A 14516-nucleotide genomic window follows, 5' to 3' on the forward strand; every position below is an offset into this window, starting at 1 on the left:
CTTCCTGTTGGATGGACCCTTTAATTATGATACAGTGTCCTTCTTCATCTCTTATTACAGTCTTTAATTTGAAATCTAGTTTGTCTGATATAAGGATGGCTACTCCAGCTTTCTTTTGATGTCCATTAGCATAATAAATGGTTCTCTACCCCCTCACTTGTAATCTGGAGGTGTCTTTGGGTCTGAAATTAGTCTCTTTTAAGCAGCATATCAGTGGGTCTTGTTTTTTTATCCAGTCTGATACCCTGTGTCTTTTGATTGGAGCATTTAGTCCATTTACTTTCAGTGTAATTATTGAAAGATACGAATTTAGTACCATTGTATTACCTGTAAAGTCGCTGTTCCTGTAGATTGTCTCTGTTCCTTTCTGGTTTTTGTTACTTTTGGTCTCTCTTTTGCTTAAATGGCCCCCTTTAATCAGGGCTGCTTTAGTGTTCACAAATTCCTTTAGTTTTTGTTTATCTTGGAAAGTTTTTATCTCTCCTCCTATTCTGAATTACAGCCTTACTGGATAAAGTATTCTTGGCTGCATATTTTTCCCATTTAGCTCGTTGAATATATCATACCAGTCCTTTCTGACCTACCAGGTCTCTGTGGACAGGTCTCCTGCCAGCCTTACATGTCTACTCGTTAAGGACCTCTTGTCCCAAGCTGCTTTCAGGATTTTCTCTTTATCTTTGTAATTTGTAAGTTTCATGGTGTTGACCTATTTTTGTTGCTTTTGTGGGGAATTCTCTGTGCCTCTTGGACTTGAATGTGTGTTTCCTTCCCTAGGTTAGGAAAGTTCTCAGCCATGATTTGTTCATATAAACCTTCTCTCCCCTTTTTCCCAGTCTTCTTCTGGGACTTCTCTAATACAGATATTATTTTGCTTTTTGGAATCGCTGAGTTCCCTAAGTCTACCTTCATGCTCTAATAGTTTTATTTCCCTCTTCTTTTCAGCTTCATTACTTCGTGTAATTTTACCTCTGTATTACTGATTCACTCTTCTGCTTCCTTCATCCTTGTTTTTATGGCCTCCACTTGGGTCTGTATCTCAGTTATAGCATTTTTAATTTTGACCTGACTAGATTTTAGTTCTCTTATCTCTACAGTAAGGGATTCTTCTCTAATGTCTTCTCTACTTTATTCATGCCCAACTAGTATCTTTATAATTGTTGTTTTAAATTCTAGTTCAGATATCTTACTTATATCTGTATTGATTAAATCCCTGGCTGTGAGTACTACCTCCTGTTCTTTATTTTGGGGTGAATTTCTCTGTCTTGTCATTTTGTCCAGAAAAGAAAAGAAAAAGAAAAAAACAACAATAACAACAACAGAGAGAAACTAAATCCTGGATGTGTTTTAGTCTATTTGTTAAAAGAAACTAGATCCCGGGCACATGGGTGGCTCAGTTGGTTAAGCCTCTGCCTTCAGCTCAGGTCATGATCCCAGGGCCCTGGGATCGAGTCCCACATTGGGCTCCTTGCTCAGTGGGGAGTCTGCTTCTCCCTCTACCCTTCGCCCCTGCTCATGATCTCTCTCTCTCACTCTCTCTCTCAAATAAATAAAATCTTAAAAATAAAATAAACTAGATCCCAAAATAAGAAAAAAATATATAAATACAATGAAAAGAAACAAAAAATAAAACATATATATGTAATGTTTATAAAAGTGAAAATTAAAAAAGGATTAAAAAAAGAATTGGAAAAAGATAAAATAATAACTAAAGAATAAAATACAAAGAATGCTAGTTTTCCCCTAGAGCCAAAGTTTTTCAGCCATCTATGATCAGTAGACTTGGTGCAAGGGAGTTGTTTGTGCTGGTCTTCTGGGGGAAGGGCCCCGTTGTGCTGATTCTCAGGTGCAGTTGCCCTAGTGGAAATGCGCCTGCAGTGCACAGGGAGGCTGGGCTTGGTGTAAGTGGCTCCAGGCTCCACTAGGGGGTGCTCTTTTGCTCCCTGAAGACTTCAGCACAGATGGGCATGATGGATATGGCAGCATTCTGCTTTCGAGCCCCGGAGCTGAAAATTTGCACTCCCCACTCTTCAGTGAGCCCTCACAGAAAAGCACTCATACTCTTGTCTCCCCCGTTTCTGTCAGAACTCTGTGTTCACGCTGCCTGTGTCCAAGCTTTTTTATCCCAGGCACGCGACTGAGTTTCAAAACTCCAAAGTTTAGGGACTCCCAGGGTTTGGACCTGCGCTGTTCTTCCCAGGGATGGTCTTGCCACACTTCTGCCATTTGGGGGACCTGTCTCAGGAAAGCAGTCGCTTGATCACGTAGGGGATCAGTTTATGGCAACACAGAGCAGAAAGCTGGCACTTAGACTCGCTGTTCTTGGGTGGCTTCTGCACTCCTCTACCTGGGAACTGTGCCTTACTTAGCTACCACCCATTCTTCTTGTGACCCCAGGGATCCTCAGATCACGCTGTGACACCTAGGATTCTGCCCCACTTCACCATCTAGCACCTTTAAGCCAGGCATGTCCTTCACTGTAGTTGCAGTCTTCTAAAAGTTCTGATTTTGCACTCCGCTGCTTATAATACTTTGTGGTAGCCTCCTTAAGCAGGCCCCCCTCCCCACTGCAGTATCCTCAGCTATATCACACCAGATTCAAATCTCTGTGCCTCCTACCTTCCAAACAATGGTTGCTTTTCTACTTGTAGACCTACAGCATTTCTTTTCTCAGAACTCCAATTGATTTCTTGGGTGTTCAGAATGACTTGATAACTATCTAGTTGTATTTGAGGGATGAGACAAACTTAGGGTCCCACTACTCCTCCACCATCTTAACTCCCAGTCAGCCTTTGATTTAAAATAAAGTGAATAAATACTCATGTGGATTGAGAGCTAAATATTGAGGTACTTATAGCTGTCATATTATTTTTCTATAATCTGATATTTTGTGATGGAGATGGAAAAATCCCCTTTAGATGGAATTCTGTTCTGCATTTTAATTATGCCTTTTGCTTGTTAATTTGATTTACCATTTACTTCTTATTTATGAAGATAACACCATTCTATGTTGCTAACATTAAAGTTAAGGAAGAATATTTTAATTTATTTGAAAACAGATGGAGCTATATTTATAATTTGATTCAAATAGTATTGACATTTTGATCTTATTTCAGGAAATAAGGATTTACCCATATAAATTTTGACTTTGAATGATTCATTTAATTTTACCAAGTATTTATTAAGCATCTGTCATACTTATATACAATTCTAGGTATCAAAAATCCAAAATTGAATAAGATTTGTTTTCTGATTTTAAGATAACTTTTACCTAAGGGTACCTGACTAGCTCAATTGGTGGAGTGTGCACCTCTTGATCTCGGGGTTGTGAGTTCAAGCCCCACATTGGGTGTAGAGATTACTTAAAAAAAAAAAAAAACTTAAAAGAAAAAAGATACCCATTGCCTGGTTGGAAAAGATATACCATAAACAACTATATAATCCAACATAGAAATAATTACTAAATAAAAGACTAAACAAAGCAATGTGTTGGTAAAAATAATAAAAGAGAATAATTAATTCTAGTTTAGAAATTCAAGAATACATCAATAAGAAAAACTTTAAAGTAGAAGTAGGGTTTCTCTAGAAATGAACAGGGTAAAGACTCTGCTGAAGGAGCAGTCTGAGCAATGGCCTAGAATTTGTCAACAGTGCATGGTATGTAATCTGGTATAGCTAGAGCCCAGTATGTACAAAGGAATACAGTGAGAGACGTCTTAATATAGTTATGGAATTGTTTTTTCTCAAAATTATTTTGAAGGAACCACATCCTCCTAGATTGTCAGCAGAAGAAGCAGTGCAGAAGCAGACCAAAACAGACACTTCAACCCTAAACCTATTTCAACACCTCTCTGAACTCAAGTCATTTTTTATAGAGGTAATATCCAACTTGGTAATATCAAAGCATTTTCTCTGTGAATTCTATACACCAGTCAATGCTCCTTTTATTCTGTAAAGAGGGGGTCATAATATTTAATCCAAAATAGTAAAGAATGTTGCAATAATATGTTCTTGGATTTTTAAAACAATCTTACTGGAAGTTTTTGTTTGCGGCTGAGTGGTACTGAGACCTGTTTATCTTGGCTTGCTTTATTCTACGTCACATTTTCCAGACAAGGAAGAATAAATAATTTGATTTAAATTGCTTTTCATGACAGCTGAAATGATATGCAGAGGGAGTGTAATAACTCCTAATTATAGTGTCTGCTCATTTATAAAATATGGCCCAATAAGTCAGATTGTTAATTGCTAATATCAGAAGGAATAATCAAGTAAAACAAGATAGTTAATGCTATAATTGAAAGATTACTTTAGGGGCGCCTGGGTGGCTCAGTCGTTGGGCGTCTGCCTTCGGCTCAGGTCATGATCCCAGGATCCTGGGATCAAGCCCCACATCGAGCTCCCTGCTTGGCGGGAAGCCTGCTTCTCCCTCTCCCACTCCCCCTGCTTGTGTTCCCTCCCTGGCTGTGTCTCTCTTTGTCAAATAAGTAAATAAAATCTTAAAAAAAAGAACTTTTTTTAAATGTTTAAATATACATATTGAAAGTACTTTTTTTAAATGTTTAAATATACATATTGAATTACTTTGGTTCAGCATGTGAATATGAAATGCATTTATACCTATAAATTTGGTTAAGACATAATATTCTTGGCAAGAAGAAAAAATGATGATAAAAAGTTATTAAGAATAGCTTGGAAAAGTGTGGAACAAGCAATAACTCTCATGCAATACAACAGACATTGGTAAACTTTTCTTAAAGGGCCAGATAGTAAATATTTTGGACTCTGTAGTCAAAAGGCAAAATCAAGAATGTTGTGTAGGTACATATGTAACCAGTTTAAATAGAACCATTTAAAAATGTAAAAACCATTCTTTGCTTACCCACAGCCTATAAAACAGGTGGTAGGCTGCACTTGTACCATAGGCCAAATTTGTCCAATCCTGCATTAGAGCATCATTATAATGTGTTTCTTAGGTTCAGTGTCATGGGAAATCTTTATAGAATTTTTTGATAATTTGGTATAAAAAAATTTTAGGACATTTCTATTATAGTTAGCTTTCTACTGAGTTTTATTCAAATGAATAATGTTGTAGTATCCTCTGTAGTAGTTTAATGTAAATGTTTTCCCATGTTTCTGAAAGTACTTCATAATTAATTCTTGCCGCTCCTTTCCTAGATTCATGTTTAGTGAGATATAGTTATTAGTGTTTAACAATACAAACTCTTCAGAATCAGTTGTTTTCCCAAAGTATCTAAGTCAGTTGCCTGGAACTCAGCATACATAGAAACAGTGCTTAGAAATGATGACTAATTTGGGGCCCCTGGCTGGCTCAGTCAGTAAAACATGTGACTCTTGATCTTGGGATGGTGAGTTCAAATCCCACATTAGGTATAGAGCTTTTAGAAAGAAAGAAAAAAGAATTACGACTAATTCCTAGATGTGTTCTGGGTCCCCAAGACCATCCTCAGGTTTGGTGATTGCTAGAAGGACTCACAGTATTCAACATATAGTTGTACTCACAATTAAAGTTTTATTACAGTGAAAGGATACAAAACAACATCAGCAAAGGGCAAAGGCACATGAGGTGTAGTGTAGGGGAAACCAGGTACAAGCATCCAAGAATCCTTTCCCGGGAGAGTCACATAGGACATGCTTAATTCTCCCAGTAATGAAATGTGAAAACACATGTTTTTCTAACCAGGGAAGCTCATTGAGACTCAACACCTAGGGTTTTTATTGGGGGCTGGTCACATAGGCATCCTCTGCCTAGCACATTCCAAAATTCTAGACTCCCAGGAGAAAATAGGGTCTTCAGCATAAACCATGTTGTTTGCACAAATAGTCTAGGAATAGCGAACCACTTTTGTCATTGAGGACAAGTTTTATATCAGTGCAGGGAACTCTACCCACCAAGTTCCCAGATGCCAGCCAAGGGCCAACCTTGCAGGAAGGCCTTTCTGAGAGTTGTTTCGAGCCTGCTGTGTTTACTCTTTACTGCACATAGGGCAACCCATTATTTAACACATAATCTGATGGACATGTTGTACTATATTATGCAACAGTGATAAAATGATTTCATCATGTCTAATCATTTATGACATTGTTTTTATAGAATAATGCATTCCAAGTTCCATCTGCAGATTCAGTGACATTTGTCCCTTTGTACCTACCATGTCACAGGGTAGCTAGCTATTCCAAGGACCAGTATCTGGAGCAGGACAAAGAACATAATAGATATCCTGGGGTACTAATAATCTGTTAATCCCTTTTTGTTATCATAGGGGAAGGTATTTCCTCACTCATTCATAAGAAAAGAGAAGGCCTCTCTGTAGGTTATCTCTTCCTCATTGTTAAAATGGTGAAGAAAACAGAGGTAGCAGTTAAAGCAAAGGCCTAATAAGTGGATTTCTTCAAATGCCATGTTCATTTATGTTTGTTCGAATGGAAGTTCTCTTGATTCACAGAGTGAAGAGAAAAGATAGGGACTAATTTTATATGGTTTATAATTCATTATTTAATTATATAAGACTCTTAGAATAGCACCTGGCACATAGTATATACCCAATAATGTTAGGTTATTATTTATCTAATAAATGTGAGGTATAATATATGAACTATTGTTATATCAAAAAACTTAGTTCAAATCACTATTCTCTTTCATGTTGTAATAAGATAATGGCAGATATTTTCTGAGAACTGTATTTTCTGGCCCTATTGTTACAGCATTCAGGGATTGCCTCACTTAATGGAATAGATCTATGTTTTAAAAGTTAAACCCAAAAGGAAATTCTATAAAAAATATAGCCAGTTGTCGTATTTGACTTAATTGAGCAATATACTCTTATATGGTCTGTATTTTCTACTTTATATTCATGTCAGTATGGCAAGGGAAAAGGAAAGATTCTAAATCACTGGCTGTTTTAAATGGTTGATGCTCCTTGAAATCTGCATTTCTGTTTCACAGCAGAGTAGTAGAATACAAGAAAATGATGGGTTTTAGAAGTTTCAAGTATGCCACCCAAACATGGTACATAGTTCCTTTCCTACATTTTTTAGCCTTTTTTTAAAAATTAAAGTATATTTGACACACAGTGTTACATTAGTTTCAAGTGTACAGCATAGTGATTCTCCTTTTCGACATTTTAATTAACTGGTATGTTTTGGTAGAATAAAATGCTGTATCACAGGGTTCATTCTTATTTAAAGAAATAGAAGTTTTCAATAATTTAAACCTAATAAAGATAAGCAGAACCAGCCACTAAGCCTCTGTCTTTATTTTATAGGGAATTAGTGATGGCATTCCACTAATAAAGGCCATTGTCCCCAAAAATCAGTCTCGTTCTTTTATGTCTCAAGGCAGTCCTGAGTTACTGGTAAGTCGATTTATAGTTTTTTCACACTGCTACATCCAAATATATTACAACTACAAAAGAAATTGAGAAAATACATTTTTAAAGACTTCTTAAAAATAATAAAGAAGATTTTTATGGAATTATTTTGACAAATATAAAAATGTATTTTCTGTGGGTGCCTGAGTGGCACAGTCAGTTAAGCGTCTAGCTCTTGGTTTCCTCTCAGGTTGTGATGTCAGGGTCCTAAGACGGAGCCCAGCATAGGGCTCCACACTCATTGTGGAGTCAGCTTGAGATTCTCTCTCCCTCTCCCCCTCCTGCTCATGTGCTCTCTTGCTCTCTCAAATAAATAAATAATCTTTTAAAAAGAAATGTCTTTTAGATACACAGCTTTTATTTCAATTCCTTAACTGTAATTCTTTTTTTTTCTTTCAATAAATATGTCTGAATTTATTATTTGCTTTTGGTCAGTTTGTAGAACCAGAATTTTTTTTTTTTAAGTTTTCATTTAAATTCCAGTTAGTTAACATACAGTGTAATATTAGTTTCAGGTGTACAGTATAGTGATTCAGCACTTCCATGTATCACCCGGTGCTCATCAGAGCAGGTGCACTCCTTAACCCCCTCCCCACCCCCGGTCACCTGTTTAACCCATCTCCCCTCCCACCTCCCTTCTGGTAACCATCAGTTTGTTATCTATAATTAAGAGTCTGTTTCTTGGGCACCTGGGTGGCTCAGTTGGTTGGGCGACTGCCTTTGGCTCAGGTCATGATCCTGGAGTCCTTGGATCGAGTCCCGCATCGGGCTCCCTGCTCGGCGAGGAGCCTGCTTCTCCCTTTGTACCTTCCCCCTCTCGTGTGCTTTCTCTCTCTCTCATTCTCTATCTCTCAAATAAATAAATAAAATCTTAAAAAAAAAAAGTCTGTTTCCTGGTTTGCCACCCCCCGCTTTTCCTCTTCGTTCATTTGTTTTGTTTCTTAAATTCCACATGTGAGTGAAATCATATGGTATTTGTTTTTGACTGACTTATTTTGCTTAGCATAATACTGTCTATCTCCATCCATGTCACTGCAAACAGCAAGATTTTATTCCTTTTTATGGCTGAGTAATATTCCATTATGTATAGATGGATGGATGGATGGATGGATGGATGGATGGATGGATGGATAGACCGACAGACCACATCTTTATCCATTCATCAATTGATGGACACTTGGGCTGTTTCCCTAATTTGGCTATTGTAGTAATGCTGCTATAAATATTGGGATACATGTATCCCTTTAAATTAGTGCTGGTTATCAGTCTGTTCAAATTTTCTGTTTCTTCCGGTTTCAGCTTTGGCAATTTATGTGTTTCTAGGAATTTATCTGTTTCTTTCAGGTTGTACAGTTTGTTGGCATATAGTTTTTCATAATATTCTCTTATAATTGTATTTCTGTGGTGTTTGTTGTTATTTTTCCTCTCTCATTTGTGATTTTATTTATTTGAGTACTTTCTCTTTTTTTAAGATTTATTTATTATTTTAGAGAGAGCAAGCGAGCAAGGGGAGGGACAGAGGGAGAGGGAGACAATCTCCAGCAGACTCCCCACTGAGTGGGGAGCCAGATACGGGGCTTGATCTCACAATCCTGAGCCAAAATCAAGAGTTGGAAGTTTAACCAACTGAGCCACCCAGGCACACCTCTTTTCTTTTCAATTGAGTCTCTCTACAGGTTTATCAGCTGTATTATTTTTTTCAAATAACCAGCTCCTGGTTTCATTGATCTCTTGTATAATTTTTATTTATTTATTTATTTTTTAAAGATTTTTATTTATTTGAGAGAGAGAGAGAGAGCACATGAGAGGGGGGAGGGTCAGAGGGAGGAGCAGACTCCCTGCAGAGTGGGGAGCCCGATGCGGGACTCGATCCCGGGACTCCAGGATCATGACCTGAGCCGAAGGCAGTCGCTTAACCAACTGAGCCACCCAGGTGCCCCTATAATTTTTTTTTAGCTTATCATTTATTTCTGCTCAAATCTGTTATTTCATTCCTTCTGCTCACTTTAGGCTTCATTTGTTCTTTTTCTAGCTCCTTTAGGTATAAGGTTAGATTGAGATTTTCCTTGCTTTTTGAGGTAGGCCTCTGTTGCTGTATACTTCCCTCTTAGGACCACTTTTGCTGCATCCCCAAGGTTTTAGACCGTTGTGTTTTCATTTTCTTTTGTTTCCATATATTTTATTTCTTCTTTTATTTCCTGGTTGACCCATTCATTGTTTAAGAGCCTGCTATTTAACCCCCATGTATGTGTGGTCTATTCCAGATTTTTTCCTTGAGGTTGACTTCTAGCTTCATAGTGTTATTCAAGTAGTTAACTGTAATTCTAAAGTTTATTTGGAATAATAAATATCTGAAAATACCAGAAAATTTTGTACAAGAAAAATAAGATGTAACATCATCTGTTACAATATATCATAAGGCAGTAAAAGAATGAAAATAAGAAATAATACAGAATTGATTAAGGTATACACTCAGGACTTGTTAGTGAGTGCTTTACGTGAATTTTGTAATTTAATCCACCTGACAATCCTGTGAGGTAGGCACTATTATTATTTCCCTTGTACAGATAAGAAATTAAAACTCAGAAGTAATTAATTTGCTCATAGTTGCAGAGCTAGCAAGTAAGGGATCTGGGACCCAGGCACACAGACCAAACCTAGGTCTGTCTTATTCTCATTTTGTCATGTACAAATTATAACAATAGAGTATAGCACAGGGAACAGTAGAGATTCCAGAATTAAACCTATTTTTCTAATTATGCATATTGTTTGCTTAGAAAAAAGGTCTAGAAAGATATATAAAAAAAAAAAGTGCCTTTCAATGGTAGAATTCTTGTGATTTTCACCTTTAATACCTGTATTTCTTTAAGTTAATCTCTTTGGTAATTTTTTATAATCTATGGGGGGATCTTTTCATTTTTCAAAAGAATATTCACTGTAGGGGGCACCTGGGTGGCTCAGTTGGTTAAGCCTCTGACTCTTGATTTTGGCTCAGGTCATGATCTTAGGGTTGTGAGAGAAAGCCCTGCGTCAGGCTCCATGCTCAGAGGGGAGACTGCCTGGGATTCTCTCTCACTCTGCCCCTCCTCCCTGCACTCACTCGCTTGCTGTCTCTCAAATAAATAAATCTTTAAAAAAATATATTCACTATAACTGTCACTAAGAAGAGAGAGCTTCTTAATTTCTTTTAATGACTTTTAATGTCTTCTGACTGCCAACTAATAGATGCTAGTAAACTTTGAGAAATGAGGAAAATTATCTCACTAAAGAAAGATACAGAGGCGCCTGGGTGGCTCAGTCAGTTAAGCATCTGACAGTCTCAGGTCATGACCTTAGGATCCTGGGATTGAGCCCCACGTTGGGCTGTCCACTCAGTGGGGAGTCTGCTTGTCCCTCTCCCTTTGCCCCTCCCCCTGCTCATGCTCTTTCTCTCTCTGTCTCTCAAATAAATAAATAAAATCTTTAAAAAAAAAGATACATTGGACAACTTTTCTTGCCACGAGATATAAGATAAACTAAAAATAAAGATAAAAATAAAGAGCTTTTGACTTTATGCAGGGCACCTGGCTGGCTCAGTCAGTAGAACATACGATTTCAGGGTTGTGAGTTTGAGCCCCACTTTGGGTGGAGAGATTACCTAAAAATCTTAAAAAAAGAATTAATGAATTTTGTGCTTTAAGTACACAATCCCACATTATTCCTTAAATGATAAATGATAACATCATGTGAGCATTTGGTTATTTTGTGCTGCTTTCTTTAATCTTTTATTTCATTTTTGTCTTCATGTGTTCTTTTCCAGATAACAGTAAGCATGAATTACATTGTTGGAACCCATGGATGGCTGCCTTATGACAGAAACATTTCTAATTACTTTACATTCATCAAAGATCAAACTGTAACAAATCCAAAGTAAGTAAATGAACATTTAAAGCAAAACAGGTGCAGCTGGTACCTTATTGCCAGGAAAAACAACTAAATTGATTGGTGTCATCTTGAAAGTAATACAGTAGACCTGCAGATTTTCTTCCCTCTTTCCCTCTTCCTGACTTGAATACTGGCTTAAGAATAAAACAATTTCTATAATATCATTATAGAAACAGAAATTAGGGATACCTGGGTGACTCGGTTAAGTGTCTGCCTTTGGCTTGGGTCATGATCCCAGGGTCCTGGGATCGAGCCCTGCATCAGGCTCCTTGCTCAGCGGGGAGCCTGCTTTTCCCTCCACCTGCCGCTTCCCCTCTCCCCCTGCTTGTGCGTGCTCTCTCTGACAAATAAATAAAATCTGAAAAAAAAAAAAAAAAAAAGAAACAAATTATTAGGAGTAGTTTTTAGGCTTGATTGTATTTTTGTTGTACAATGTTACTTATAAGTAAGCCTTGTGTGTTTTATATAAGAATTTATTATTGCCTTAGTTTATTTTTTAATTTTTAATTTTTTTAATTTTACTTTATTTTTTAAAGATTTTATTTATTTATTTATTTATTTATTTATTTATTTATTTATTTATTTATACCTTAGTTAATTGTTTAAATATCCAGAGGTTACATTTTAAATTAATGTTTCCCTTACTCTGAGTTGTTTTAGCTGTATGTTTATTAGGAGCAATGTCTTTTTTCCTTCTTATTCCCACATAGGCCTTAGTATTGTTGTGCTTGGCACAAAGCATACCTCCAGCAAATTAATATTGAATAATAAAATTCTAGAGCTGAACTGTCAGAATTGGCCCTCATTCTCTGTACACACACTGAAGCGCAATCACTTTTTATTTTTTTATGTTCAATTAGCCAACATATAGTACATCATTAGTTTTTGATGTAGTGTTCAACAATTCATTAGTTACATATGACTTCTTTGTGTCTTTCTGCAAAATCTAGATTGGCTGACTTCACGGGTATTTATTTAACTGGAAAGCAGATAAAACCCATATGCTTGCTTTGGTTTGAGTGAAAAATGATCTTCATGAATATTGTTAGATACACATTTATCTGCCTGTGCAGTAGATTCCTGGTTTCAGTTGATTTCCAGGTTTCCCTATCCTGTCATATCCTTATCTTGTCCTTTATACTTTGATACTACCATTTACAGAATTGACAATCTTCCTAAGTTGGCTTTGAAAGGCAAGATTTAAATCTTCTCCACACCTTCACCAGTCTCAACTTCTTTAGCTTAACCCTTGAGACTATTTGTTATGTATCTTTTTATATAATGAAAAATATGAATACGATTAATGTATTTTCTGAAAGTCGTTATCATTCATTAATGGACATTTCAAATTGAACAGTTGAACAGATTTATTTTTCTTTATTTTTCCGAGAGATTTAAAAAATAGTTGATATCAGTCTAAGTGGTCTTTTAAGGAAAAGTCTAATATTTAATTGTGTTTACAGAACTCAGCGTAGTATGAATGGTCCTTTTGCTCCAGGGCTGGAGATCACTTCTAAGCTATTCATAGTATCACATGATGCGAAGTTGCTTTTCAGTGCTGGACACTGGGATAATAGCATTCAAGTGATGTCACTTACAAAAGGCAAAATTATTTCACACAATATCAGACACATGGGTAAGTATTAACTTTTTTTCCCCAAAAAAGAAGTTTTCTCTGTTTCTTCTAACTACAAAAGTAGTACATGGTCCTATAAGGAGCATTAAAATTTACCTTCAGAGCTAAGTAAACTTTCTGATAGAGCAGTGTTATGAACATTATGCTTTATGAGTATTTAATGTATTTAGGTTATACTAAATACCATACAAATTAAATAGAGCTTCATAGTATCTGAACAATGTTAGGCTAAGTCTTTTTTTAAAAATTAGGTGATACAAGGTGCCTGGGTGGCTCAGGCAGTTGAGCATCCAACTCTTGATTTCTGCTCAGGTCATGATCCCAGGGTGGTGGGATGGAGCCCCACGTTGGTCTCCACAACTAGCAGGGAGTCTGCTTGAGATTCTCTTCCTCTCCCTTTACCCCCGCCTCTCTCTCAAGATAAATAAATCTTTAAAAAATAAAAATAAATAAAAATTGGTTGATACAAATAAGAATTTTAAGACAAATGGTATAAAAAAAAATCTGTCGTAGTTGAATAAGACATCACCTGCCCTATTAGTTAACAGTTAATCATGAGGGAGGTAAATTACTGAATGTAGTTTAACCTGGTGCTCCTTAGTGTTTCAGCCTTCAATATAAGAATAGAACATTGTGGGAGTGCCTGGGTGGCTCAGTAGGTTAAGCATCCAACTCCTGATTGCAGCTCAGGTCATGATATCAGGGTTGTGAGATCAGCCCTCGTCGGGCTCTGCACTGGGCTCCGCACTGGGCATGGAATCTGTTTAAGATTCTCTCTCTCTCTTTCTCTCTCTCCCTCTCCTCCTCTCCTTTGGTCCCTCCCCCCCACCCCCCCACCCCCCCACTGGCTGTCTCTAAAAACAAAATAAAACATCCATCTTGTAGATTTTCCCCTAGTAAACCTATTAAGAAAGGGAAATGGAATCTGCTACTACTTCTATACTGGTGGCTCCTGAGATGCCACTTAGCTCAGGTTTTTACCGTTTAGCAAAAATGTTTTCCATATTGGGAATTTGTAGTGTATTTTGTACTATTTTGGTTAGGGGCACATATTCCACAGGATTGCGGTTCCTAATGGGAGTAGAACGTGAATGGAAATGAGAGAGTGAGAAAGCAGAGAAGCATATCAAAACTTCCTGGGGATCCATTCCAAGCCACCTAACCCACTGCCAGGACTCCAACCGACATTTCCCTGTCCCGTGTGTATTCTTCACTCTCAAAGCAGGGTGGCCTCAAAGAAAACTCTCCTACTTGAGTTTAATACTGCTGCTTTCCTGGGGCGCCTGGCTCAGGTGGTGGAGCATGTGACTCTTGATCTCAGGGTTGTTAAGTTTGAGCCCCACATTGGGTGTAGAGATTACTTAAAAATAAAATCTTTAACATACTTGTTTTTTTTTTTTAAGATTTTATTTATTTATTTTAGAGAGGGGGAAGGGTGGAGTGGCAGGGGGAGAGAGAGAATTCCAAGCATACCCCATGCTGAGCACAGAGCCCAGCTCAGAGCCTGCTCTCACAACTCTGAGATCACAACCTGAGCCAAAATTTGGGGTTGGGGCATATACACCCAG

The 14516-nt window shown here is 37.2% G+C and overlaps 1 protein-coding gene across 3 annotated transcripts in view; it reads left to right on the forward strand.

Annotated features, from left to right (window-relative positions):
- The window catches only part of NBEAL1 (neurobeachin like 1), a 188150-nt gene that overhangs the window by 156512 nt on the left and 17122 nt on the right, over positions 1-14516 (forward strand). For all 3 annotated transcript variants that reach the window (XM_045868178.3, XM_064586933.1, XM_064586934.1), the window contains 4 exons: positions 3758-3874; positions 7284-7373; positions 11188-11297; positions 12776-12948. In XM_045868178.3, coding sequence (XP_045724134.1) covers positions 3758-3874; positions 7284-7373; positions 11188-11297; positions 12776-12948 — 490 coding nt within the window. The remainder of the gene's footprint in view (positions 1-3757; positions 3875-7283; positions 7374-11187; positions 11298-12775; positions 12949-14516) is intronic.

The sequence above is a fragment of the Mirounga angustirostris genome, unplaced genomic scaffold (assembly GCF_029215605.1).
Source record: "Mirounga angustirostris isolate CCGP_5_RB_7025 unplaced genomic scaffold, mMirAng1.0.hap1 SCAF_3, whole genome shotgun sequence".
Classification (NCBI taxonomy): Eukaryota; Metazoa; Chordata; class Mammalia; order Carnivora; family Phocidae; genus Mirounga; species Mirounga angustirostris.